General features: G+C 40.6%; 1 protein-coding gene across 4 annotated transcripts in view; it reads right to left on the bottom strand.

Annotated features, from left to right (window-relative positions):
• The window catches only part of VPS54 (VPS54 subunit of GARP complex), a 53,866-nt gene that overhangs the window by 16,567 nt on the left and 12,656 nt on the right, over positions 1-24,643 (bottom strand). The window contains exons 1-13 of one of the 4 annotated variants that reach the window (XM_086743490.1): positions 24,158-24,174; positions 21,876-21,954; positions 18,875-18,909; positions 17,404-17,535; positions 14,373-14,758; positions 11,356-11,482; positions 10,240-10,347; positions 6,940-6,995; positions 5,012-5,108; positions 4,186-4,523; positions 2,090-2,219; positions 1,479-1,660; positions 512-624 (exon numbers count right to left, since the gene is read on the bottom strand). In XM_086743490.1, the coding sequence (XP_086599616.1) occupies positions 512-624; positions 1,479-1,660; positions 2,090-2,219; positions 4,186-4,523; positions 5,012-5,108; positions 6,940-6,995; positions 10,240-10,347; positions 11,356-11,482; positions 14,373-14,758; positions 17,404-17,529 (1,663 nt within the window). In that variant the 5' untranslated portion in view covers positions 17,530-17,535; positions 18,875-18,909; positions 21,876-21,954; positions 24,158-24,174. Of the gene's footprint in view, positions 1-511; positions 625-1,478; positions 1,661-2,089; positions 2,220-4,185; positions 4,524-5,011; positions 5,109-6,939; positions 6,996-10,239; positions 10,348-11,355; positions 11,483-14,372; positions 14,759-17,403; positions 17,536-18,874; positions 18,910-21,875; positions 21,955-24,157; positions 24,235-24,643 lie in introns of those variants that run through there. The other 3 variants (XM_086743487.1, XM_086743489.1, XM_086743488.1) reach the window with 3 other exon arrangements.

The following is a 24,643-nucleotide window of genomic DNA, read 5'->3' as shown; positions in this document are numbered from 1 at the left end:
AATGTACATGAGTTTTCACTTCCATAAGCAGCCACATAGCATGCTGCCTTTCATTTGAGGAACTGGCAGATGAAGTAGTGGGAAGGAGCAAGCTTTAACACAAGGTGGGCTGAGCACACACACATGCTCCTTGGTCCCTCGCAATACTTCAGTGGTATGTTCTGGGGAAAAACTGAATTTGTGCAAAGGCTGTTAAGCCTCTACACTGGGAATACTTGTATAAAAAAGTAACTCCCTCCCTGTGCTAACACCTAAGTAGGTTAAAAAGAAATAAAGAAAGAATCTATTATGGTCAGCACAAGAAGTTTCAACACTGGTAATGGAAAAAAAGAAAAAAAAAAAAAAAGAAAGAAAGAAAGAAAAAACGGTATCAACTTCCTTCTGATCCCCCCAGACAGAAGACAATGAGCAAACACAGGCCAAGAGTGACAACAGAATATGTCCAGCAACATTCAATAGCAGCATTTGCTGTTAATGAATTCAGTTAGCAGTCGGACTGCAAGATACATACCTGGTGGTTTCTTTTCAGGGAGAGAAATTCTGCCGTCTGACACCGAATCGACAAGATCCTGAAACTCGGCCGGAACTTCAGCTTGCTTCCAGCGCTCATTGTCCAACAGCAGGCTAGTTATAAACACAAGAGAGAGGAGGCTGAGCAAATGAAATGCCTTGTCTTGATACTTCTCATGCCTGTAATGCTGTAGAATCAAAACTACAGTAATTTTTAAAAAGTCAATGGCCCAAATTATTATATTATTCATCCTAATTAGAAAGAGGTGCTCAACAATTGTCAGTAGCAAAACAGAAAAACACCGTGCTGTGTTCGTCTGGAGATCTTACAATTTGTTCATTCAATCTATCACAGAGGACAAAAGACTACACTAGTCAATAAAGATCCTTATGATATCACTGCCAGTGAAGTAACGTGTAAATACTGGAATTTTAAGAGCTTTTGATGGACAAGAGCAAAAACACTTGATATATGTTACTAGGAAGGCTATGCCCCAAGTGGTTTGGTTTGGGTTTGTTTTTTTTTTTAATTTTGTTTTTTTGTTTGTTTTTTTAATTCTTTTTTTTGTTGTTGGAGGTTTTTTGAGTTGGGTTTTGTTGGTTTCGGGTTTGGTTATGTTTGATTGTTTCTCGATTTTTTTTTTTTAAACAGTTGGAAGTGAATTATCCTGAAGTTACTTAACCCCGGAAACAGAGCAATCCTGCCCTTCAATGCCAGTCCTGAGTACTTCCTGTAGCTATTACTGTCCTTATTTAGATAACTGTAGAACAATCCAGTCTGTAAGCTACGAAAACAGTAAACGTCTAAACCAATTGAAAATAATTGGGTTTTAATACAGTTTCTTGCCCCCTGCTCTTAAGTACAACTGGCTTACTAGTGTTCTAGGCAACAAAAGATTGTGTTTGCCTGGCATATGATTGGTAAGATTATTCATGAATGAACAGAAATATCTTCTACCCAGAGATACCTTAGTTTCGTCTTCCTCTCCTCATGGAATCTATTCACAAATCTATTGGCTTGACTCTGAAGCGCTCCTCGCAAGGACATACTTTTCCTGCCGCATATCTGCTCAGTATCTAAAATAAAGCCTTCCATCAAGCGGGAAAGAGCAACAAACTCGTTGGAATTCAGCTTCTCTAGGAAGCCATCCTATATGCAAAGAAAACCACTGTAAGGAGACATAACACCACAAAAATTCAGAGATGTAAAGAAATAACTAGGCAGCATGTCTGACAGCTACTAGTATTTTAAGAGGCACATTATTTAACCCTACACGGGACAGAGAAGGCAGATTACAGCGCAAGCAGTATTCTCTGCATGGAGCTTCACAGACAGCAAGTCGGAATATTAAAAAGGGAAAAAAAAAAGTAGCAGAAACCTACGCTGCCTTACAATGACATGATATGTTAATGTTTGTGTGCTCTGGGCATTAATAACAAGCGCCTCTGGCAGCAGGAATAGTTACTTAATTTCAATTGAGAATGCTATTTCAGAACTCTTGCTCATTAAACCAGTAACTCTGGAGTAAATTCTCATCAAGAATGAGACACCAACAACAGTCTGACCCAAGCTCCTTACCTTTGCTCTTGCCATGAGAAACTTGACTGAACGATCGTGGCAGATATCAGAGGCATTATAAAGCAACTCCTGAATATTGTTTGCCAGCCTGACCAGCTCCAGGTCAGTCAGCTTCATGTCATCACCGATCCTACAAATGACAGAACCAGTTGGTTGAGCATCAATTTATAAAAACCAATATTTCTTCTCACAGGCTGAAGGAGGAAAGAACCTTGCAGCAACTGTCAAATGCAGAGTGTCAGTTAATCAGCAAAGTCACTTGCTACAGACGGGATCTTCTAAGCTGCTGTCAATGTAATGTCAATCCCTGTAACAAGGACACGCACAACTGCACACCCTTATATTGTTTTAAATCCACATTTTAATTGATATTAATGGTCTAAAAGAAAACATTTACTGAGCTAAAATTTACCCAGCTCCTGTAAATACTTGAGCATCACAAGTATATGACAGATAAAACACAGCATTTTTCTTCCAAGGCAAGTGTAAGGCCTAAAATATACTCTGCACTCCTCACCACCTTCATCTAGGGGCTGTCATTCTATTAGCTCTTAAAACTTCAGTCTAAGTTGGTGTTTTTTAATAAATCTTTTCTGATTTGTCTGCTGTTTTGAGGCTAGCATGTAGCACAGCTCTGCTGTTCACATAATTAGTTAAGATAACAACCTTTTTTTTGGTCCAGTGTGGCTGACAGTATGGGAGCAGACAGAAAACCCAGGATGCTACAGAGCAGCAACTGGGTTAACATTGTCGTAACTGTGTCATTTTAAAAACAGAACAGGTTGCCCAGAGAGGTGGTGGATGCCCCATCCCTGGAAACATTCAAGGCCAGGTTGGACTAGGCTCTGAGCAACCTGATCTGGTTGGAGATGTCCAACCCCCCTGCAAGGAGCAGGGACTAGATGGCCTTTAAAGGTCCCTTCTAACCCTAACTGTTCTATGAATTTTATCAGCCTGCTCCAGACACAGAGCAGAGGTGCAAAGAAAACCAAAAGAGGGATGAAGCATGTTCATTTTAGAACAAAGTTATGCAACCACTCTCAGAAACGTTATTGCTCGAAAGCTCTGAGTGGTATATTTTCAGCTAACTTGGCAAAGTGCTCCAGATCAGTTGGGATCCAACCCTCTTCTTTCCTGCTCTTCACTGTAACCCTGGACTCCACATTGCATTTATCTTCCAGCATACAGATGTTTGGACATACAGAGGCCTGAATTTGTTTTATGCACAAGGTATTTATTTTAAATCTATCTCCTTCAGCCAGCACTGTGATTTGAGGGGGAAGGTCTCTATCAAAACTGACAGCTGATTAAACACACAAGCATAGACACTTGAGTACCTATCAGCTAGAGTGAGCAAGCACTTGCTATCTTCCATATTTCAGCAGGGTAGCAAAGTGGTATTTCAAATTTGCTTCATAAAACTCTGTATCCAGACATGCTGGCTTTTGAAGGGGCTCATGGCTGAGTCCCAAACACTCTATGTCTGGTTGTTTTAAAAAGGCAGCTCTGACTTCCAGTCATAAATAAGGTATGCATAAAAAGGTTGCCAAAAAACTCATAAGTCTGGAGCACCACAGGGCAACAGTCAACCAAAGCACTGAGGTGGATTTGTTTAACCATGCAAGTCAAATAGCTGGCAACGAACAGCAGATTTTTCTCTAGAATTTATTAAGGTGTGTTCCATGAAGCCAGCTTAAAAAACCCATGAAAAAAATAGTCATAGGGAATATGGACAGGGAACAGAGATGCTTCTGCCTGCTTCGGTCTTTCATGTACACTAGATAGCATCTCTCCTGCTCTCTGAAGAAGGCTCCCCAGTAGAACAGATGGAGAAGGGACCTTTTTCTTAAGAACTGACATAATCAGTACCCATACCACTACACACAGAGGTGGATGCAAGGCAAATAAATGAAACAAAGGTGAGCTGGGAACAGCACAGTCTGGGGGCAGTCTCTAGGGGCAATGGTAGAGAGCCATTCCACTTCACTTACCTATAAAAGTACATTCCTCCAAAGTAATTTTTGTACAGCGTCACCAGAAACAACTGCCTTAACACCTTGTTTCTGACACATTGCAGAGTTGAGACATTTACTTACATCATCTCTACTGCCCCTGGAGTAACAGAGGACGACGTTTGCTCTTTGCTGGATGAGGAATCAGTAGTGCACTCTGGTTCGGAGACCGAATCACTGCTACAGGGCTCACTGTTTGGGGAAGCGTTTCTTTGAGAGGTAGTATCAGCTGCTACAGGCGGGAGGTCCCCTTCACTGAACGCGTCACTTATAAACATGCCTTCATGAGTCAGGTAAGCCACTTCTGTGTCCACCGCACTGTCTTTAGCAGAGTTCTTCTGTAAGGTGTCCTCCAGGTCTCTGTTTTTTTGGTTCTTGTCTAGAACCAAGAAAACCACGCTACGGATAGTATTTAACGTTGCCTAGAATCAAATACAGCTTTTATTACAAAAAAAAAAAAAAAAAATCAAAACTCTGTGCCACAAGCTTGCACTAGAAAGAGATTTTATTTTACCCACGAAATAAAACTAAATCCTGGCTTTATTTTCTATTGTATAATTACCATTCAGAGGCAGACTCGTTCGTCTTTGACAGTAACCAGTATCAGATGCTTCTGAGAGTGGTGAAAGAAACCTCATTTGGAGCAATCTAACACATACAAAAGTTCTGTCCTAATCCCTAGCAGCCTGAAATTGATGTAATCATGCAACAAGAGGTATTATCTCTGCTCTCACTGCTCTCTTTGTTAGCAATAATCATTTTTGCCCTGGATGCCGATATTCACGTAACCTTTCAATCAGAAGTTTGAACTCTATAAGCAAAACCAACACCTTAAGACTTCAAATGGAAAGTAACTTCATTCCATTTCATGCCTGAACCATGTGAAGCTCTTGGTAAATTAGTGTCATACCTTTATTCTCTTGAGGAAGATGGTAAACTTAGAAAAAATATTCTTCAGTAAATCAAACCACTGAGGAAAATTCATCATCCTCATCTGGTCTGCAAGCCTAAGAAAAGAGCAGCATTCAGTAAACAGCAAATTGTTACTGGCCACTAGCACATAAAGGAAAAAAAACATGCTTTAAACTGAATTCTAAATATAAGGAAAACTGTGGAGACTTTTCTCTGGTGGAACGACAGCACCTGAAGAACAGTTATGATGAACACAATGTATGCAAGTGGAATGGGGAAGGAGGTATATAAAACTAGATTATATTAAAAAAATGAAAGCCTCACATTTACTGTTTAGTTTTTTTCCAGGACATAATGCTCTTTTCCCTGGGATAAGTACGTATTTCCAACAAAGGAGGGAGGTTAATAACATTTTTAGAAATCATATAAAAAACCAAACATTACAAAAAAACTAAATGAAAATATTTTGCAAGTGTTACAAAAGCCACGTTATTAAGCCCATTTTGGTGCACTGCAGTGAGACCACTTCTGCTATTAAAGTGCAAGTCAGCTGTTCGTGGCAAAGGGCAGAAAAGTCATTGACAGAACAAAAGTTAAACTCTGTAACACACAGTTAGGACCCAATTGCAGAATAGTAAGCATTGGAGAATGGTGACCAAATACCCAATGTTTAAAAATGACCCTGTGCCCAGTCTTTTCCCAGTCTGGGTATGAATCCCATGTAGATTCTGCCACTCACTTTGCTTTATCAACTGGTCTGCTTTTATTATCTTGGGGTAATCTTTTCCTGAGGCAAACGAATCGTAGAGCTATAGAAAAACAGAAGCTGGCACTGGTCTGTGGAGCCGGGACCTCTGAAGGTGCCTTGTCCAACCCCAGCTCAATGCAGATCCAACTAGATGAAGTTGCTTAGGGCCCTGACCAGTCAAGGCCTGACTATGTTCCAGGACAGAGATCCCACAGCCTCTCTGGGCCCTTGTTGCAGTGTTTGACCATCCTCACAGTGAGCACATTTCTCCTAAGATTCAATTAGCATTTCCCATCTTCCACCTTGTGCCCATTGTCCCTTGTCCTTCCCTTGCAGGCCTCCAAGGAGTCTGAGTGTGTCTACAGTTCCACTATAACCCTCTCATGGGCTACAGCTGTGGACAGTTCTCCCTCTGTTTTCCCCTCCCTACGCTGGAGAGGGACCCAGCTCCCTTGGCTGCTCCTCCTACACTCCATGCTTCAGCCCTCAACCAACCCCCCTCATCCAGCCTCTGCTGGATCTCAATGTCTTTCTTGTTCCTTGACCTGTTGGCTATGCTAACATGGCCCAGGCTGCAGCTGCAAGGATACGCTGCTGGCCCATGGCCAACCAGTTCTCCACCAGGACCCCCAGGTGCTACGCTGCAAAGCTGCTCTGAAGCCAGCCAACCCCTGTCTCTCCTCTTGCAAGGGGTTGCTCCTTCCAAGACACACGACTTTGCCTTTGTTGGGCTTTGTGAGGTTCCTGCCGGACCATTCCTAGGGCTGAAGTTGTCTGATCTCCTCTCTGGATCGCTCCTATTCTCGTTCATGCAGGAGGTACTGAACTACTGACACGTTTTAATACAAAATCCCAGATTATAACAGTAGGGAACGTCTTCAAGCAATTAAGAGATATATGCCTATAGTTTAAGCTCCATGCGGTAAGATTCACAGAATTTTAATATTTATTTCAAAGCTAAGTTTAAGGCAATATTAGAATCTGAATGAGAAGGGGAACACACAATATTCTCATGCAGTTGGACACAAGCAGAGGCTTAATATGAAAGAGAAGGATAATCCTTACTTACAGGGAAATTTAAGCGCAAATTAGAACAGTAAATAAATCTATGCTAAGATGTATCCATATCCTAATCCCCACCCACCACAAAAAAAAAAAAAATCTGGCTGTATACTTACTTAACAACCACTTCTGTATCTATTTCTTCTATCTGCGATACCGTATTAACCACACACTGTCAAATTTAAAGGGGAAAAAACAAAACAAAAAAAGATCTTAGCTTCCTTCTAAGTGCTGCTGAGTTTCATAACATACACAATAATCCTCAAGTTAAATAAAAGGAAAAGTAAAACAATAACTGAAAGACACATTTGTATCATTTAACACTTGTTTCTCTAAAAACAAACAAAAAACCCAAAAGAAACCCCCAAAACCAACCCCCCCAAACATCTATTTGCAAAATACAGATGGTCAAAATGTTCCCAAGTGTTTACGAAGCACTGGCTCCATCTCAAAGGGACCTGCTTTTCTGAGCAGGAATGCTAAGCATCATTTCAGAAATGCCTCTCGAATCAGGTACTTAAGAACAGAAGTCATATTCTTCTCCTTTCCAAAGTGACTGAGTTTGGAAAATGTTGGTTGACTTCTTTTTCTCCTTTAAATACAGGACTCGGGAACTAACCTAAACCAGAAGGAACAGCACCAGGGAAGCATGGAAGCATACCCCTACAGTCCTGTGCTTTCAACCGTTTAGGCAGACCTGGCTTCAACAGCCCTCCTAGCAGACATACTATTTGCTGTCTGTCTGTCCTCCTCTTCACCTCCAGGACACTGCCTGCCTCTGTCCCCAGATTTCTTCACATCTTTATTGATACGCTGTGGCCTTTCCTCAAAGGACATTTGCTCTTCAACTGGTGCACACAAAACTGGCCAGTTTCTTCAGGTCTCCAAAGCAGTCAGTCTTCATTCCAAACATATCTATTGTTTTATAGCAATTTGTTCACTCATCTCTTTTTGCATTACTTGTAAGCCCTAGGTACAAACCAACTCCATGTAGACTGAATTGGAGGTTTTCTCCCAAATGTCAATCAATAACCTGACTAAATGAGTCAGTAGCATACTAACTCATCTTGCCTTTAAGTGAATATGTACAATCCAAATGGTGACTGATGGATACCACCTCAAGCTACATGGATTTTACCCGCATTTTGAGTAACGGTGGTCAATACAGAAGTTTCTTAAAAACACATGTTGTTATTGAACTAGACAGTGTGTTCAGTGCTTACAAAACATCTGCTCTTCCACCTGCCTGACACTAAAGAGCTACGAAAGTACTGACCAGAACAGCCTAGCAATGTATTTGACCAGGAAGCACAATTGAGACAAGGGAAGGAAACGCTTTTCTTTATTAAGGAAAATTATCTTTAAGAGTTGAGACAATAGGCCACAATGCAAACATGTTCTACAAACCACACAGAAATACTCTGATCCTCTTTTCCCTATTTAATAGAAACTTACACTGGAAGTTGATTAAACTTCGTCTATTACTGTGCAGAGGTAACACCTGAAAAATCACAGCATAGAGACAAATATTCCCAGCAGAATGGAAAAAGCACTTTATGACCAAAAATGAACAGAAAACAGGGAGCACTACCTGCCTATTATCTGATTAAGCAGACAACCTGAAGGAAAAAAAAAAGCCTCCTCATAAGTGCTGAGACAGGCAAGTGAAAAGTCAATGAAGACTGACAAGCAGATGAACAATTTTAACCTGGTGTTATTCATTCATGGGTGTTTTGGTTTGGTTTTGGTTTTTTTTTGTTTTGGGGTGGGATTTTTTTTTTGTGTTAAGCCTTATGCCAAGGCCCAGAGCAGCTGCACACAGTTGTATACCCTTGTTTTTCCAGGCTTACAGTAATGCAGCATGACTAGAACATAGTGCTCACTCCCACCCTCCACTGAGCTTTCAGTGAGCATGGTAAACACGCAGCCCGCCATCCCACCACTTTCAGACTTGGAGAGAACAAGCAGCCAGAGGTGCCTAACACAATTTAAACTGTATTGAGGTCAAGTGAGAAAGGTCTCACACCATAGCCAAGTCCTTACAAGCAAGAAGTGGTGGGGTAGTAGCAAATATCACTGTCTGCCTTCTATTCTGCCACAATATCTACCAGCAACATCGCCCGTGTTATCTATACCCACCCTGCACAACCAGACCAACAGAACTGTGACGCTGCAATGTGAAGTGGATTTGGGGAGCCAACCTGGCTTAAAACAAAATCCGTAAAAAAAAAATAAAAAAAATAAAAAATCGAGACTTGTAAAGGCTGGCTTCCCAATCTGGTTCACAACACAGCTCTGAACAACATGCCGTACTACAAGGATTGGAGAGGCTGTCTTCATCTCATGGCAAACCCACCACCTGACTATCTCCCAGCCTTTGAGATGCAGATCAGAGGTGGCTCTTAACACATCAGAACATGACTCTTGAAATAATCACGTATCTTCAGGGGAGAAAAACATCTCTTACACAATATTCTTACCTATGCACGCAAACAAACAAGATGAGGAAAATTAAAAATACTAAACACACACCCAAAGTTCAGTCTAGTTTTTCTCTGTAAACACAAACCATCGTGTCACTGCCCAAAGTATTCCATGCATTTTTCCCTAAGTCATCTGAACTGTGGTCATCGGTTTGTTTTAGCTGGTTTTATCTACAAAGCTTTTGAGTTTGCAAAAAGACAGATACACTACCCTAAGTGGCAAACAACCACAGCACTGCAGACAAGCATTAATTTTTAAGATATTTTTCTACAGGCAAGTACTTCTACCTTCTTCATTACTTTTACTTTTCCTGTTAGAAAAGGATGAGGATTTTTCCAGTTTTTTATCAGTGCCTATACTATGTCAGTGCTAACATTTAGGCAAGTAGTATTTTCTTCCAGCATTTGCTGAGGATTTGTTTGTTTCAGTTGGGAAGCTTTTTGATTCTCTTTTACATATTTATGCAAAGAACTTGTTGGGTTTTTTGTTTGGGGGGAGCTGTGGGGTTTTTTCCTGTTTTGTTTGTGTTTGGTGTTTTGGTTTTTTTTTTGTTTGGTGGTTTGGGTTTTTTTGTTTTTTGGGGTTTTTTAAAGTTTGAAACAGAGTGCTAGGACACAACTATACTATTCAGGAAAGCTGTGTGTTAAGAGAAAGAAAAAAAACTAAGCTAAAATCAGAGGATACAGAACAATGATAATTATACAGAGAAAGCTGTGATCTGGTGTACTTGTGCCACCTACTCCTTCCAGAAGGTCTTTTCTGCAAACAGACCTCTGTGCTTCAGGAAGTCCTTAGTGCCTGCAAGCCCAGCTATTCTAAATGAGAGACCATCAGCACCAAAAATCTTCATCAGAGTTATTCTTACTACTTAAAAAATAATTTGTAATGGGTTGAGGCAACCTTGTCAGATACGTTGGAAGTGTTTGGCTTACCTGTTTAATTATGTTCTTTGCAGTAATAATCATTTCATCTCCATATATTTCATAAAAATTTAGCTTTCTTTGTTTTAAAAGTCCAAATACTAGTGATACAAGTCTCTCCTATTGAGAAGAAAATAAAAAAGACACACTAAAAATATCACAGTGAGGACAATAAAACATTTTAAAAAAATGCACAGCAGTAAAAGTTCAGCACCTTGAGACTAATGCCACAATTCAACTACATGAAGTTTCCTGTGGGAACACCAGCTAACAGAGTCCTTTCCTCCCAGCCTCTTTCATGCCTGTTCCTTGTGCTCATCTACTTATGCTTAAAAACATGGATATTTCTAAAATTAGTGAGTTTCCTTACCCTGAGCAAAAATAACACTAAATACAACTGCACTAGCACAAGTGAGAAGCTGTCACATTGGAGCACGGACCTGGGAAGAAACTACAGGGCAGAAATGGGAATATTTAAGTTCTATCGCCATTCGCTATATTTCATGAAACCTATGGATGAAACAAGACTAAACAGTTAATGGGGTCCAGCAATTACTGAAGAATAGCACAGGCAAAATCCAGAAAAATCTTTTCCTGGCTAGAAAACAATCACAATAACTTAATCTTCAGATGTTTATGCTCTTCAGAGGAACAAGGAATATATATACATACAAACATAACGATGCATGTATTCAGGGCAACCATACGCTTGATATAAGCGCCCATAAATGCATAGGGAGACTGAGAACAACATACGACTACCAGCTTTCACTGCAAAATTGAAATTTTAAAGTCAAGTAGGAATGAGAATCCATGTTCTTTCCCACTTACATGTTAAGGTTCATGAAGAGAACTCAGTATACATTTCATCAGAGAAAAGAGAACTGATTATTTTGAAAAAATAGCAGGACTGGATTGCAGTTCCATAAGTTTACAATGATTTAATTTTATCAAGGAAAAAAAAAAAAAAAAAAAAAAAGAAGAGCGAGGGGAAGTCTGGATGAGAAAAGAAATAATATAAAATTATAATGTTGCTACTAGGGACCTGAGTGAATTAGTTCGTGCTAATTAAGTATGTTAAAGATGCAAACATATTCATCAGACAATTTATTTCAATAACAGACATACCTCTTCTACAATTTGGCAATCATCTTCTAGGGGTCTATTTAAGTCATTGCGAGCATAAGTTGAAAACTCTGCAATCATCATTTTATCTATCAGCTTTTCCAGTTCACAAAGCTGTGAGCCAAGATGCCTAAGAAAAACAGCCATTGAGAGATGAGCCAAATAATCAACCTGAAAATGAATCATTAGTTCACAGTTGAAGAAAATAACCACCCAGCAGGTAATTTCCATGCAATCAATGCTGGCTTAATGGGAGGCTAAAATCTTTCACTCCTTGGAGCATTTTTCAGATGCACTGTCACCTTGCAGTAAAACATGGACTTGAATACTGATGGAGGGCTTTTTTTTTTTGGAAGGTGCCGAGTAACTCTCTTCCCAATGAAGTGAGCCAGAACCAGAACTGAGGAATACTCAGTCCTTTTGATGTGGCCACAGATTTAATTCACATGATTAAGATACAGTAATAGCTTTACATTACAAGAGTTTTCAAATTTGCCATTTTTATGCTACTCTAAATTAAAAATATTTTTCCATGTCTTGCAGATTTTAAACCATATTTTGCAGACTGTTGTCACATAGAACCACAACTCACGTCAGAAACGTCGACCAGTCTTGAAAAGTTGTGCAGCTAGAGAAACTTTGTCAACATACTTGTGCAAAAAAAATCACCAGATCTCCATCATCCCAACAAGCATTGTGAAAACAATCTAAAATCTGTCAGTACAGATATGTAATTTAGTTAACAAGTCAGTATTTTTTGTAAAGTTAAAAAGATTAACTTGGAAAGGTTAAAGAGTGCTAAAACTTTAATTCTATCCCATAGCAGCAGCAAGCAACAATAATACAGTTATGACTGATACATTGATCACTGGGGATCCTAACTTAGATTAAAGACACCAATTTATTACTTCACAGCATCATTAAGGTGCTTTCATTTTTTGCTACAACTAGAATCAAATTACATTTTTTCTGCATATAGCATGAGAAGAAGAGAATAATTTTTGTATACTGATGACCTGAATAGGTTTCTTACTGCTTTACGTTGAATGACTCCGTGACATAACTCAGTTTAAAGCTGTCTGTTCAAAAGCAAATTCTAAAGCACATTATTTCTCCAGACAACATCGGCCACTGTGAGACTTGGGAACAACTGTGCCGGGCTTTTCAACTGCACTTGCATCGCTGGTGGGGGTGATGACTTTGGTTGCATTTAACTTACCTTTCTGAACCTTTAATATCCAAATCAGAGGCGACATTGCCCACTCCCATCACTATTTTTAACTCTATTAAACCAACCAACCAGCGTTATTCACAGAAATCACTTTTTACAGACAAGATCAATATTTGCCTGCAAATATGTTCCACATCTGAGCGTAATTTTAAAATAAAGACACATTTGTGGGACATCATATATACTAATCACAACGACAGCAGAACTACACTCTGCTGATGTAGCACGAAGGGTACTTGACTGCAAAACACAACTAATTCTGACTGATGTTGTCATGGGGTTGTAGAACTCACTGTCATCAAGGTAAACACAAATGTGACTCAGTCAAGGGCTGGGCACCATCATCAAGCGGTCGAGAGAAGGAATAGTAAAGAGGAAAGAAATGGCACTGTGGAGCCTAAAGATGGACTATCTAAGCTAAAAGAAAAAGATTAACAGCTTCTAATAACTTTCCTCCCAATAGTTTATTAGCTCTTTAAAAATATTTTATGTATTTGTTTTTTAAAAAGACTTTTTGAGATGTTTTCTACACAAAATTTGAGTCTTTTTACAAACAAGCCAGAAGGGGTGTTAGAAGAGGGGCTCATCTGAACAGACGGACAAAAGCAGTAACTGTATAAAGTCCTGAACATTCATATTACAGTTATTGAGCAAGAACCATGGTTTTTATTATGCAAACTGGGAACCACCAGGTTGCAGGAACCACATAACCTCTAAACAAAACAAAAAGACCTCCAGTATCAACTTACAAAACTAAGTGTACGGCTCCTCAACTGGCTGATGCAAGTCTCGGAGCTGATATAACATACACTGCTTCTGCTAGTGTCATACCACAGGGGCAGCTTTGCATGCAACACTTTTAAACTGTATATGACAGTTACGACAGTTTATTTTATATCAGCTGAAAGGATTCTGCTGTATTGATACTCCTGCATATCACAAAGGATCTCGCCCAGCACAGTGGCATCTCCCAACTGCAACTCTTAAGTATCTGCTGTTAATAGAAGCAGCCGGCACAGAACCTTGGACTCGCTAATTCCCATCACTGCAGCAAACACTGGTGAAAAAAAAAAAAATCAATCCAAACAGTAGAAACAGCAGCTTGGGCAGCACCTTTGCTCTGATTCTTCCCTTCACCACTTCAGCAGCTCACAGAACTGGATTCCTCAGTTCAATGGAGCAAGAGAAAGCAGCCCCTGGCCACTGCAAATACAGCTTCCACAAGAGCAGACACGGCTGAACATGTCCCATCTGACCAGCTGTCAACCTCAGGCCACATTTTGAGCCCTGGTTTGATAGCTTTGCAGTGGCTTTTGCTTGCAAAGCTTCTTCCACCACAAGCACAGGCTAGAGGCCAACCTACTCAACACACACATATTCCTGTAAAACCACATGCCTAGGTCAGTGGCCCTCGGTGGAGCTGTGTAGGACAAATTGTCTCTCTCAGGTGCTGCATGCATGGGGATTGCAAATCACCACCTGGAAAACATCTCTCAGCTGTGGGCTACAAGCCCTGCAAGATGAAGGTCCAGCCACTGCCTGGCTTTCATCTCTGCACCCCTAAACCACCTGTAGACAAGAACGGAGTACAAAGTACCTAGATGTTAAAAGTTCATCCCCCTCCCCTACATTATCTCTGGCACACTGCTTATGCCACACTCACATTTTGTACCTTTACTACATTCTCCAAATATGAACAAAGGTAAAACAAATCCCTTCACCTAACATTATGTGCTCAACACATTCTAGCTTTTCTTGCATTTTATTAATTTCCTAGGTGGTTACTTACCGGAAACTGTGAATTCCTTGAAGCTCTTGCTGTAACACCTCCTGTGTTGTTGCTATTAAGTCCAAAGCTCCAACAAACTCAGAAGTAGATAGCAGCAACTGTACTGTGGGCTGTGTTTGGTGTACAGTAGCCATTAACTTCAGTTTATTGTATGCTTTTACACAGTTATTTCTGGTGAGTGACAGTCTTAAAACTCGAAGCGATCCTTCACACATTACTTTATCAATTTTGGAGATTTTCTCTCTAAGTAATTTTACAGCCTGGGAGGTTTTCCTGAGGTAGTCCTGCAACTCATGCTGAGAGGTCATTGCATGAAAAAATGCTTCTGAGCGCAGAGAAATCTGATGAGCAATATTGACTTCCACAATGTCCAGATAATGGCTCAGCTAGAAAGAGGATGAAGGAGGAAAAACAAACAGCATTGTTATGACTTGATAAGTTTATCACCATGCAAATCTACTTTAAGGGTATTTGTCTCGTATCATGAGGAAATTTTGCTAATAAAAATTAAAACCTTTTGTCAGATTAGCAAGCAAATAACTACTAATTGTGGTTTGATCCCAAATCACTTTGGGAAGGCCAACTTGACACCTTTCCTGCTTGAAAATTACATGGCAGAAAAGCAAATAATTTTCAAGTACCCAAGCTTTTGTACCACACGGTTGCACACCGGCACTGTCACAACATGGCCACTGACCAGGAGACAGCTCTGGATACTGGCTTGCAAGTAAGACCAGTATACGCATGCAAATACGCTATGTACTTTGGATCATTGAAGCTGCAGCCTGATCATACTTGATGAGACGGCTTTGGAATGGCTCTGTCATTTAAAAGGCTGTAGTATCTCCTTTGTAGAAAAATCCTCAGTATATCTCTGGCTGCAGTTTTTTTTTTGCCAACCAGCTGGAGTTCCTATTATGCGTATTTCATGTACACTGGCACTGTGGGATTCCCAGAGACAGAGTACGTCTACACGTTTAGAACCTGAACTTCAAATTCTTTATGTCGAACAGTTAACAGACAGGGTTGGCCTGGTTATTTGAGCTGTAAAAGCTCTGTGTTCTGGCTTATGCTGAATATGCAAACTCAAAGGACTGAGGTATTAGGATGCTCATCTGAATGCTAATACTCAGATGACCTGGTTTCTAGGAGGTGCCGAGCACTCAAACCTCATGCTGAATTTCAAAAGGCCCATCCAGGGACAGAAAGAAAATCAGCTGGAGAACATTTCCTTCTTACAGTTATTTTCATCCTGCATGTATTTAACACTGGGGATTTACACAACATGCAAATCCATCTTTATGCAATACGTTCAATCAAAAACATCCTCCACCAAACAGCTGTGACACACCTAGCCTACAGGAAAAGCTGAGACAGGCTGTGACACAGGGATCAGAGAAAGGGTTATTATGATCATTTATTTATGTGATTGTACCAACCAGATGCCCCAGGTCCCTTCACTATGCTAAGCAAAGTAGAACAAACAGAACAAAATGATAGTACCTGCCTCAAAGAGCTTACAGTTCCACTGTAGGGTAAGACATGGAAGGAGGTAAGGAGGAAAAAACTGTCAGGAGGAAATTGTTCAAGTAGATCAGCAGCAGTCCAAAAGCACTAACAGCCTAAGTACATGTGCTTAAGGTAGAATTTTCCAAATTCTGTTGAAAAATAGTGCCTGGAGCTAAGGATAATTGTGGTAGCAGGGTGCCTATTTACACATGGTAAGCGGAAACCCCGTGGAGTTCAGAGCCTTTAAAAAGTAAAACAAAAAAATTCAGCCAGTTTCAGTAACAAGAAGCAGCGTAATAATTTGTTTATCAGGCATGTGGCTTTGGAGGCAACAGAACTGTTTTATACTCTTCAGGCATTTCTATCACCTCTCCAAAGAAGCGCAGCTCTCAGCTATCCAAAGCCTTATTTTCACTCCACTGCATCAGAAAGCGCTCTCCTTCGCTCAAAGTCCATGTTGAGTGTCCATCCTGCTGCTGCCAGGCTTACTTTGCGAGTCTAAAGCACATGCCAGTCACTGCTTTGTCATCTTCACAAAGTAACTGCCACAAGAAACTCCAAAGAAGTATTCCTCCAACTTTAGATATGGAAGACAATCTAATGAAGGATCAAGTTAGCCTCCAGCAGAGCCTGTCTCTTCCTCCTGACTGCAGGGAGAGCAGGAAGACTAACTCCAAGAAATTTGGAAACATCTTCCAGATTTCATGTTATTTTTTCCTTAAGGCACTTCATTACTTCCCCCCTACCCGCTCAGCTACAAGAAGCTTTAGTAGGTTACACAGGAGGGAAAATTAAAGTTAGAAAACAGACTCCAAAATTACACAGATTTTCTGTAAGCATTTTGCACCATAAAAATGATTCAATATGGGATTCTCTAAACTATAACTAACAACAACAACAAAAAAAAGACCAGGTAAAGACTTCTGTTTCCAGTATGACAGAAACAGTTCTGCTTTCCTGCTCTCCAATGCACTCAAGTCCGTTCTGCAAAAATGGTTCAGTGCAGATGACATGACAACAAAAGATAAGAGGACATATAAGACGACAATTCCTGACATACAAAACCTTAGGATTTAGTATTTCTTTTAGCACAGAAACCACAGTGCCTTGAATCCTGATTTTTTCTGAGATGTAAGAAAACAGCAGTGTTAACAGACAGTGTACAAGTTCTAGCCTCCCTTCTCATGGAATCACTCTTCCTTCTTACCAAACAGCTCCACATCTCTGACGTTCCCAATAAATACCTGCTTCACTATGTTTTAGCGGTCATGAAGAGCAAATTATTACGCCATATACAGATTTTTTTTTTCCAGATTTGACAGACAGATTTAGCAGGGGAAAAAATTTCTCTTTCAGTAAGATGCTTCCCACGTTGTTTACTAACAATCTGCAACCTGATGTAAAATAAGAGTAACAAAGCCCACAACAGTGATGTCACAAGCAGCATGACAGAACAGCAGCAATGGAGTTTCTCTGTAGTAACAGCTGTGATGGATAATGATATCTTGTATCAAAGTTGTACCTTTTCTTGAAGTAACCTGGAGGAAGCTGCATCACGATTTCCTTTTCCACCAGCAGTACTAAAATGAGACCATGGTAAAACGGCATTAAATGTTAAAGAATCTTCCAAGGCAAAATCTGGTTTCATAAAAATCTGAAACAGAAAAACAAAATAAATAAATGCATCTCGCTCATCCCTACATTTTCCTCCCCAGTTTAACACACACTTCCTGTCTCATGAAGCTAACAGGGACCCTATTTGTTTTTCAAAAATCAAATTTTCATTTATCCAGGCAAACAAATTCATTCCAGACCTTACAACCGATTTACTTTACATCTTAAAAGCTTGTGTGATCTAACAAAGTCTTATATTCCTGAAAGTGGAAGTGACAGCTCCAAAATTACAAAGGTTTTCAACCACCCAAGATGATCTAAATATCCTGAGGATGAAAATGTAGGTAGCATTAAACTGCAAGTGGATCCTCTAAAGGATCAGAGGAAATGTTCTCCAATAGCAGGTGCATACTACTGCTGATGTGGCCATTTCTGGGGCCATGGCTTCTACCAGACTGAGGATCCAGACAGCTGTCAGGGTGCAGCAAGTGTTACCTGGGAGGGAAGAGGGCCTCAAGCTGATTTCCTTCAGCACAGTGCAGCAAATGTGCTGATCACAGAAAGAGCTGGTAACAAGTAACACCTACTCCACTCATCTCGAAGAACTATTAATCTAAAATTCCCTCTGATAATGTCATTTTTACTTGACAAAACTGGTACAAACCTTGAGCTTCCAGGCAGACAGTAATACCCTTTTCCCTGTATTTATGAAGTGTAATTTTAAAAGGTTCAACATAGACTATAGCATCACATCACACTCAAACATCCTTGTTTCCTGGACTTTAAACACTGCAGTGACAACTATTCAATTAACAATCTACATGACTGCCACAGATATGCTGACCCATATTAACACTCTGACTTTTTAATGTACCTATAAAAAAAATTTCAGACTGAAATGGAATCTAGAGTTGAGTCTTTTGTCAATCTGTCGCAAAAAAAACCCCACACCATATATGCTGCAAGCACATACGCAAGAGGGCTTTGCTCAAGGATTCAAGGAGTTAAACCTAACGCTAAGTTGTACATTCAGCAATGTTCAAGCTTCTACCAAACTCTTCAGTTTCCTTTTCCTCTTAGAACACAGAGTGGCTGATTTTTCCCAGCTCTGAAGTTTAGACTATTAAAGATGAAAGAATGAATGGTATTTGTATTCAACTTTAAGGAAGAGAAAAATCAAGACCACAGGAAACAATGCCACCAACAAAAAGAAAGAAAAAGCAGATTGTTCTTAGCTGTTGTAAATTCTGATGCTCTTGAGAATCAGCTGAAGTAATCAACTAGGACAAAATTTTTATTAAAAAAACCCAGTACATTCATATATTCAAGACTACATGTGAGAAAACCTTATAAAAGCTTAGAGTGCACAGGAACCATACCTTAGGTACTTGTTCCAGATCTGTCCTGGATTTATCTAAAATTAAACAAAATACAAGTAGTCATTCATGAGCAAACAATGGAAAACAATTACCTTGAGCACTATGATACCCGATGAGGAAGTTTTCAAGACAACGGTGCCAGGTTCCTCACAGGGAGTGGATAGGGAACAGTGGTTATAAATTAAAATGAAAGGTTCTGACTGAACACGAGGAAAACCTTTTTCACCATGAGGACAATCAAGCATTGGAGCAGGCTGCCCAGAGAGGGTAGATAGTCTCCATCCTTGGAGGTTTTCAAGGCCTGTCTGGATAAAGCCCTGAATAGCTTGGCCTGACCTCACAGCTGATCTGGCTTTGAGATGGCAGTTGCAGCAGAGGCCTTCTGAAGTCCCTTCTAACCCGAAATATTCTGATTTTTTGAAACACTCTGTTGTCCTTTGTAGTTCAGGTCTCATGCTCAGCACTCGGCTGTTTTGACAGCGAAAATGTTGGTCATACAAAGCAGTCTACTCAGCACCTCACATTCCTTAACACACTGTTCAATGAACTGGTAAGGGTCAGTAAAAGATCCTTCTATCACCACCTCAATTTTAATGATCCAGATTGAAGCTGCCCATATAATCACCTCTGCAAAGCACTTGGAGGATGGATGCAAAGGGCTGGCAAGAAGAACGAATGAGGACTCAAGACAGAGTCCTGAGTGCATTGAGCAAGTAGCACAGAAGTAGCCCTTCCCTTGAAATAAGCTGACCTGACAATTGCAGAGGGTAAGATAGTTGAGCTGGGAAAAGAGGTGCATTTATGTACACCAGTAGAACTTGAAGAAAAAGCGAATTCAGACTTCTGAGGTAGAGGCATAAGCCCCTTTTCCTCTCCTACTCATTAAGTTAGTGTGCATCGTGAAGAGGTGGTACACTGGAGGTCAAAAAAGGTGGAGAACTTAAAAACAACAAGCCTACACCTCAGCTGGAGGGTCTACCTGTCCCTGACAAACATGGTAAGTGCTACATAAGCATGACCTTCCATATTTCTCTCACTTCTTGGGTTCTTACTTTATTTGTACTGAAATACAAAAGGCAACCTAGGAATCATCCTGCTGTCCTCAATCTTTGGACAGATCAAGTCTCATGGAAGTGAAAGGCCAAGTCTTGTGGCCTGAAGTTAGAGGAAGACAGGCAGCGCTAACAAAAACTATAGAAAATACAGAGTTTCAGGTTACCAAATGATGCTTCTGCTAGGAACTGGCCATCTACCCAAGAAGCTCCCAGTTACTTTGGTGACACAGTAATTTTCTCTTTTTAAAAACAAAAGCCTCTTTAAAAATGGCTTAAGCTAAGCCTGAAGAAGGAACTTTTATTTCGCAGTATATGCCACAAACAGACTAATTCAGGAACAGCTATTCCAAAATGACACCAAGCACAGAGAAACTCTACAGAAGGGCTTCCTTTTGCATGGAAAAGGAGGAAGAAAGTAGATTGAAGGAAATGGATCAAAAGGAGTAAACTACTGAATGCTTCTTGCTGTAGACATTGATATAGACAAGCCTGATCAAGCAGTGATTGGCAAATGAGCCCTTTTATGCTAACATTTTTGGAAAAATAAGTTAAAATATATTAAATATTAAAAGATTGTTCCACATTGAGTGTTTCTTTTCCTTTTGCTTATCTTTTCTTTTTCATTTTGCCTCTTGCCTTCCTTTGTCCAGTTTCATATTAGCTGAACTACTTGAAATTCAGCCTTGCTACAGCTGCAGACACCAAAAAAAAGTCTGCCAGGTAGTATTTGCTAACAGTAATCAGAGAAATACTAAGCAGAGAACTGGCCAGAACGGAACTTCATGAACTTCAACACAGGGAAAGGCACAGTCCTGCACCTGGAGAGGAAAAATCTCAGGCACCAGTACACACTAGGGTCTAGTGGCTAGAAAGCATCCCTGTAGAGAGGGACCTAGGGTTCTGGCAGGAAACAAATTGACCACGAGCCAGCAGTGCACTCTTGCGGCAAAGAAGCCTGGGTTGCACTAGGCAGAGCACTGCCAGCAAGTTGAGGGAAGGTGATCCTCCCTCTCCACTCAGCACTGGTGAGATATCTGGAGCAGTGGGCCCAGTTCTGAGCTCCCCAGTACAAGACAGACCTAGACATACTGGAGCAAGTCCAGTGAAGGGCTACAAAGATCAGTAAGAGACCAGGGCACTTCTATGAGCAAAGGCTAAGAAAGATGAGACTGTTTAGCTTAGAAAAGCTCAGGGGAGATCTTATGAATGTTTCTAAAATACCTGATGAGAGGGTGTAAAGAAGACAGAGGCTCTTCTCAGCAGTGCCCAGTAACAGGACAAGAGGCAATGGGCGAAACTGATGCATGAAAAATTTCATCTGCACATAAGGAAACACTTCCACTGTGAGGGTGGTCAAACACTGAAACATTGTGCCCAGAGAGGTTGTGTAATCTCCTTCTGTGGAAAAATTCAAAACCAGACCGGACACTGTCCCCTCATAAGTGACCCTGCTCGAACAGGTGGGTTGGACTAGACCATCTTGAGACGTCACTTCCAATCTCAGCCATTCCGTGATCCTCACGGCAGACAGACAGGAATGGCCCAGCGCTGCCACTCTTCATTGCAAAGTTAACAGCTGCTAGAAATCTGATGCAATAGTCTCAACGGATCTTAAACAGAAGGAAGTGAAAGAAAACACTGTCAGGGATAAAACAACCTGCCAGGAACACAACCACGCCAAGGAAAAGTTTAAAGGCAGGTATCACAAGCATTTTGGCCTGTAAAATACCAGTAGTCATGAACACTTCTAGTCAACCCATGTCTGGGATTTCAGTTACAAAGTTTCTTTGTTACAAAGAAATCAGCAGCAGCTATCATTGCACATGAAGCCCTTGAGCAAGTAAAGGTCATGATCAGTATGTCACAGCATTCATTACTGGATGCTATAACATACTGACAGAAAAAGAAATTACTTTTTCACAACTAAAGGAAGTCTTTCACTATACCGTGGGTGTGTAATAGAGTCCCGTCGAAGGTATCTTTAGGAGTATAAATATTCTTGCATCTTTCATGAACCTTCTCTCTCTGTAGAAGAGAAAAAATACATTAAAGAATTATTCTGAGGCTTAAAAAAATATTTTATTTGAAACAAAATATTCAGAACATTTTCAGCGAAACATAACAGTGTTATGCCAACCAATTCTGACAAATTCACAATAGTATTTTTTCCTCCAACATCACCTCAGATGATGTTTGTCCAGGTGAAAGGTACTAAAAATTTTAACCTGTAGTTGATATGTTGCTTTTTCTGTGTCTTTACATCTCAAGAGAAAATGAACACAAAAGTTATTGAAGAGGTATAATAACTTCTCTACATAATGATATATAACCATAGATCAATTGTAATTACTTATCTGAACATTTATTTGCTCTCTAATCCAGAAATCACACTAACACCCAATGAATGCTTTCTCATTGCTAAATTAAATCAGATCAAAGTAGAAATTGCTTCCACATCTTACTAATGAGTACTTTGCTGAAACCACGTATTTTATTTCATCATGCTGAGCTTCACATTTTATCTACAGATGTAAACAACACCAGAGACCACAGTGGTGAGAAACTGCATTTCTAAAGAACATCAATGTTAGCTAAATCTCTGCTAGAAGCTACATCACACGTCAGTTCCCACTTCCCAAAAATCTTTCATTTAGCAGTCACTCCATTACATGTTAATTTTAATGGATGAGCTCTGTGCCTGGCAAGGTCATAGAGCAGATTCTCCTGGAAACCATGCTGAGGCACACGGAATAAAAGGAGATGACCGGTGACAGTCAACACAGCTTCACTAAAGGCAAATAGTGCCTGACCAATTTGGTGGCCTTCTATGATGGGGTTACAGCATCGGTGGATAAGGGATGAGCAACTGATGCCATCTACCTGGACTTATGCAAGGCATTTGATACGGTCCTGCACAACATCCTTGTCTCTAAACTGGAGAGACATGGATTTGAAGGATGGACCACTCGGTGGATAAGGAATTGGCTGGACAGCCACACTCAAAGAGTGGAGGCCGGTGAAGAGTGGTGTTTCTCAGTGGTTCATATTGGGATCAACCCTGTTCAACATCTTTGTCAGCAATGGGGACAGTGGGATAGAGTGCACCCTCAGCAAGTTCACCAATGATACCAAGCTGTGTGGTGCGACTGACACGCTGGAAGACAGGGATGTAATCCAGAGGGACCTTCACAGGCTGGAGAGGTGAACCCGTCCAAACCTCATGAAGTTCAACCAGGCCAAGTGCAAGGTCCTGCACCTGGGTCGTGGCAATCCCAGGCACACAGGCTGGGCGGGGAATGGATTGAGAGCAGCCCTGAGGAGAAGGACTTGGGAGTGCTGGTGGATGAGAAACTCCACACAAGCCAATAATGTGCGCTTGCAGCCCAGAAAGCCAACTGCATCCTGGCTGCACCAAAAAAAGTGTGGCCAGCAGGTCGAGGGAGGTGACTCTGTCCCTCTACTCCACTCTCATGAGATCCCAGCTGGAGTACTGCGTCCAGCTATGGAGCCCCCAATGTAAGGAGGACGTGGACCTGTTGGAGAAGGTCCAGAGGAAGGCCACAAAGATGATCAGAGGGCTGGAGCACCTCTCCTATGAGGACAGGCTGAGGGAGTTGGGGCTGTTCAGCCTGGAGGAGAGGCGGCTCCGGGAAGACCTTAGAGAGGCCTTCCAGGACCTAACAGGGGCCTACAGGAAAGACAGGGAGAAACTCTTCAGCAGGGCCTGTTGAGAAAGGAGGAGGGGTAATGGTTTTAAAACAGAAGGAGGTAGATTCAGACTGGACGTCAGGAAAAAATTTTTTACACTGAGGGTGGTAGAACACTGTAACAAGTTGCCCAGAGAGGTGGCAGATGCCCTATCCCTGGAAACATTCAAGGCCAGGTTGGACGAGGCTCTGAGCAACCTGATCTGGTTGGAGATGTCCCTGCTCCTTGCAGGGGGGTTGGACTAGATAGCCTTTAAAGGTCCCTTCCAATCCTAACCATTCTGTGATTCTATAAACATTTTAAATGTTGAATGTGTGAATTAATGGCGATAGTTCAGTTACGGACAATTCCCTTTCACATACTTTAACTGTGATTTACGTAAGTAACACCCTCTGCAGCCAATTCTGTAACAGGAAAAAAAAATAAAGTTACAAACCAAGGAAGCAGAAAACAGTGGGAGACTTCTACATGTTCTTTCAATTAAAAAAAAAAAAAAAAAAAAAAAAAGAATACTACATACTTACTGACACCTGTATTTTAAGAGTTTGTAGAAGTCTCCTACTGGTCCTGGTGTCCTTAGATGTAGCTTAAACTTTCCTGTTACAAGAGAAATAATTGAGATAATAGGCCTGTTTATAGTTTAAGAACTTAATGTATAAATGTTTAAATTAGAGCCTTTTAGAAAATATCTTCAATCCTTGCAGTACATAGTCACGTTCTCTATTTGATTCAAAGGTCTGAAAAATACCCTGTTGCACTGTAAAGACCAATCACTAAACAATCCTTACAGAAAAAGGATTAATAATCAGAAAGAATAAACATGAACTGTAAGCCTTGGTGCAGAGCTCAATATTCAGAAATACAAATTAAAAAAAAAAAAAAAAGAGAGAAATCGTCTAGAGAGAATTTAGACAGCATTTTCCACACTATGAATACTAGGATTACAAAACAAGAAATACCTAATGCAGAGTCAACAAGCACTGAAGAGCAAATTAACTATCAGCTA

The sequence above is a fragment of the Chlamydotis macqueenii genome, chromosome 3 (genome assembly GCF_036417535.1).
Source record: "Chlamydotis macqueenii isolate bChlMac1 chromosome 3, bChlMac1.mat, whole genome shotgun sequence".
Taxonomy (NCBI): domain Eukaryota; kingdom Metazoa; phylum Chordata; class Aves; order Otidiformes; family Otididae; genus Chlamydotis; species Chlamydotis macqueenii.
Note: the sequence above shows the minus strand (reverse complement) of the source record. Positions and strands in the feature narration are given on the sequence as shown.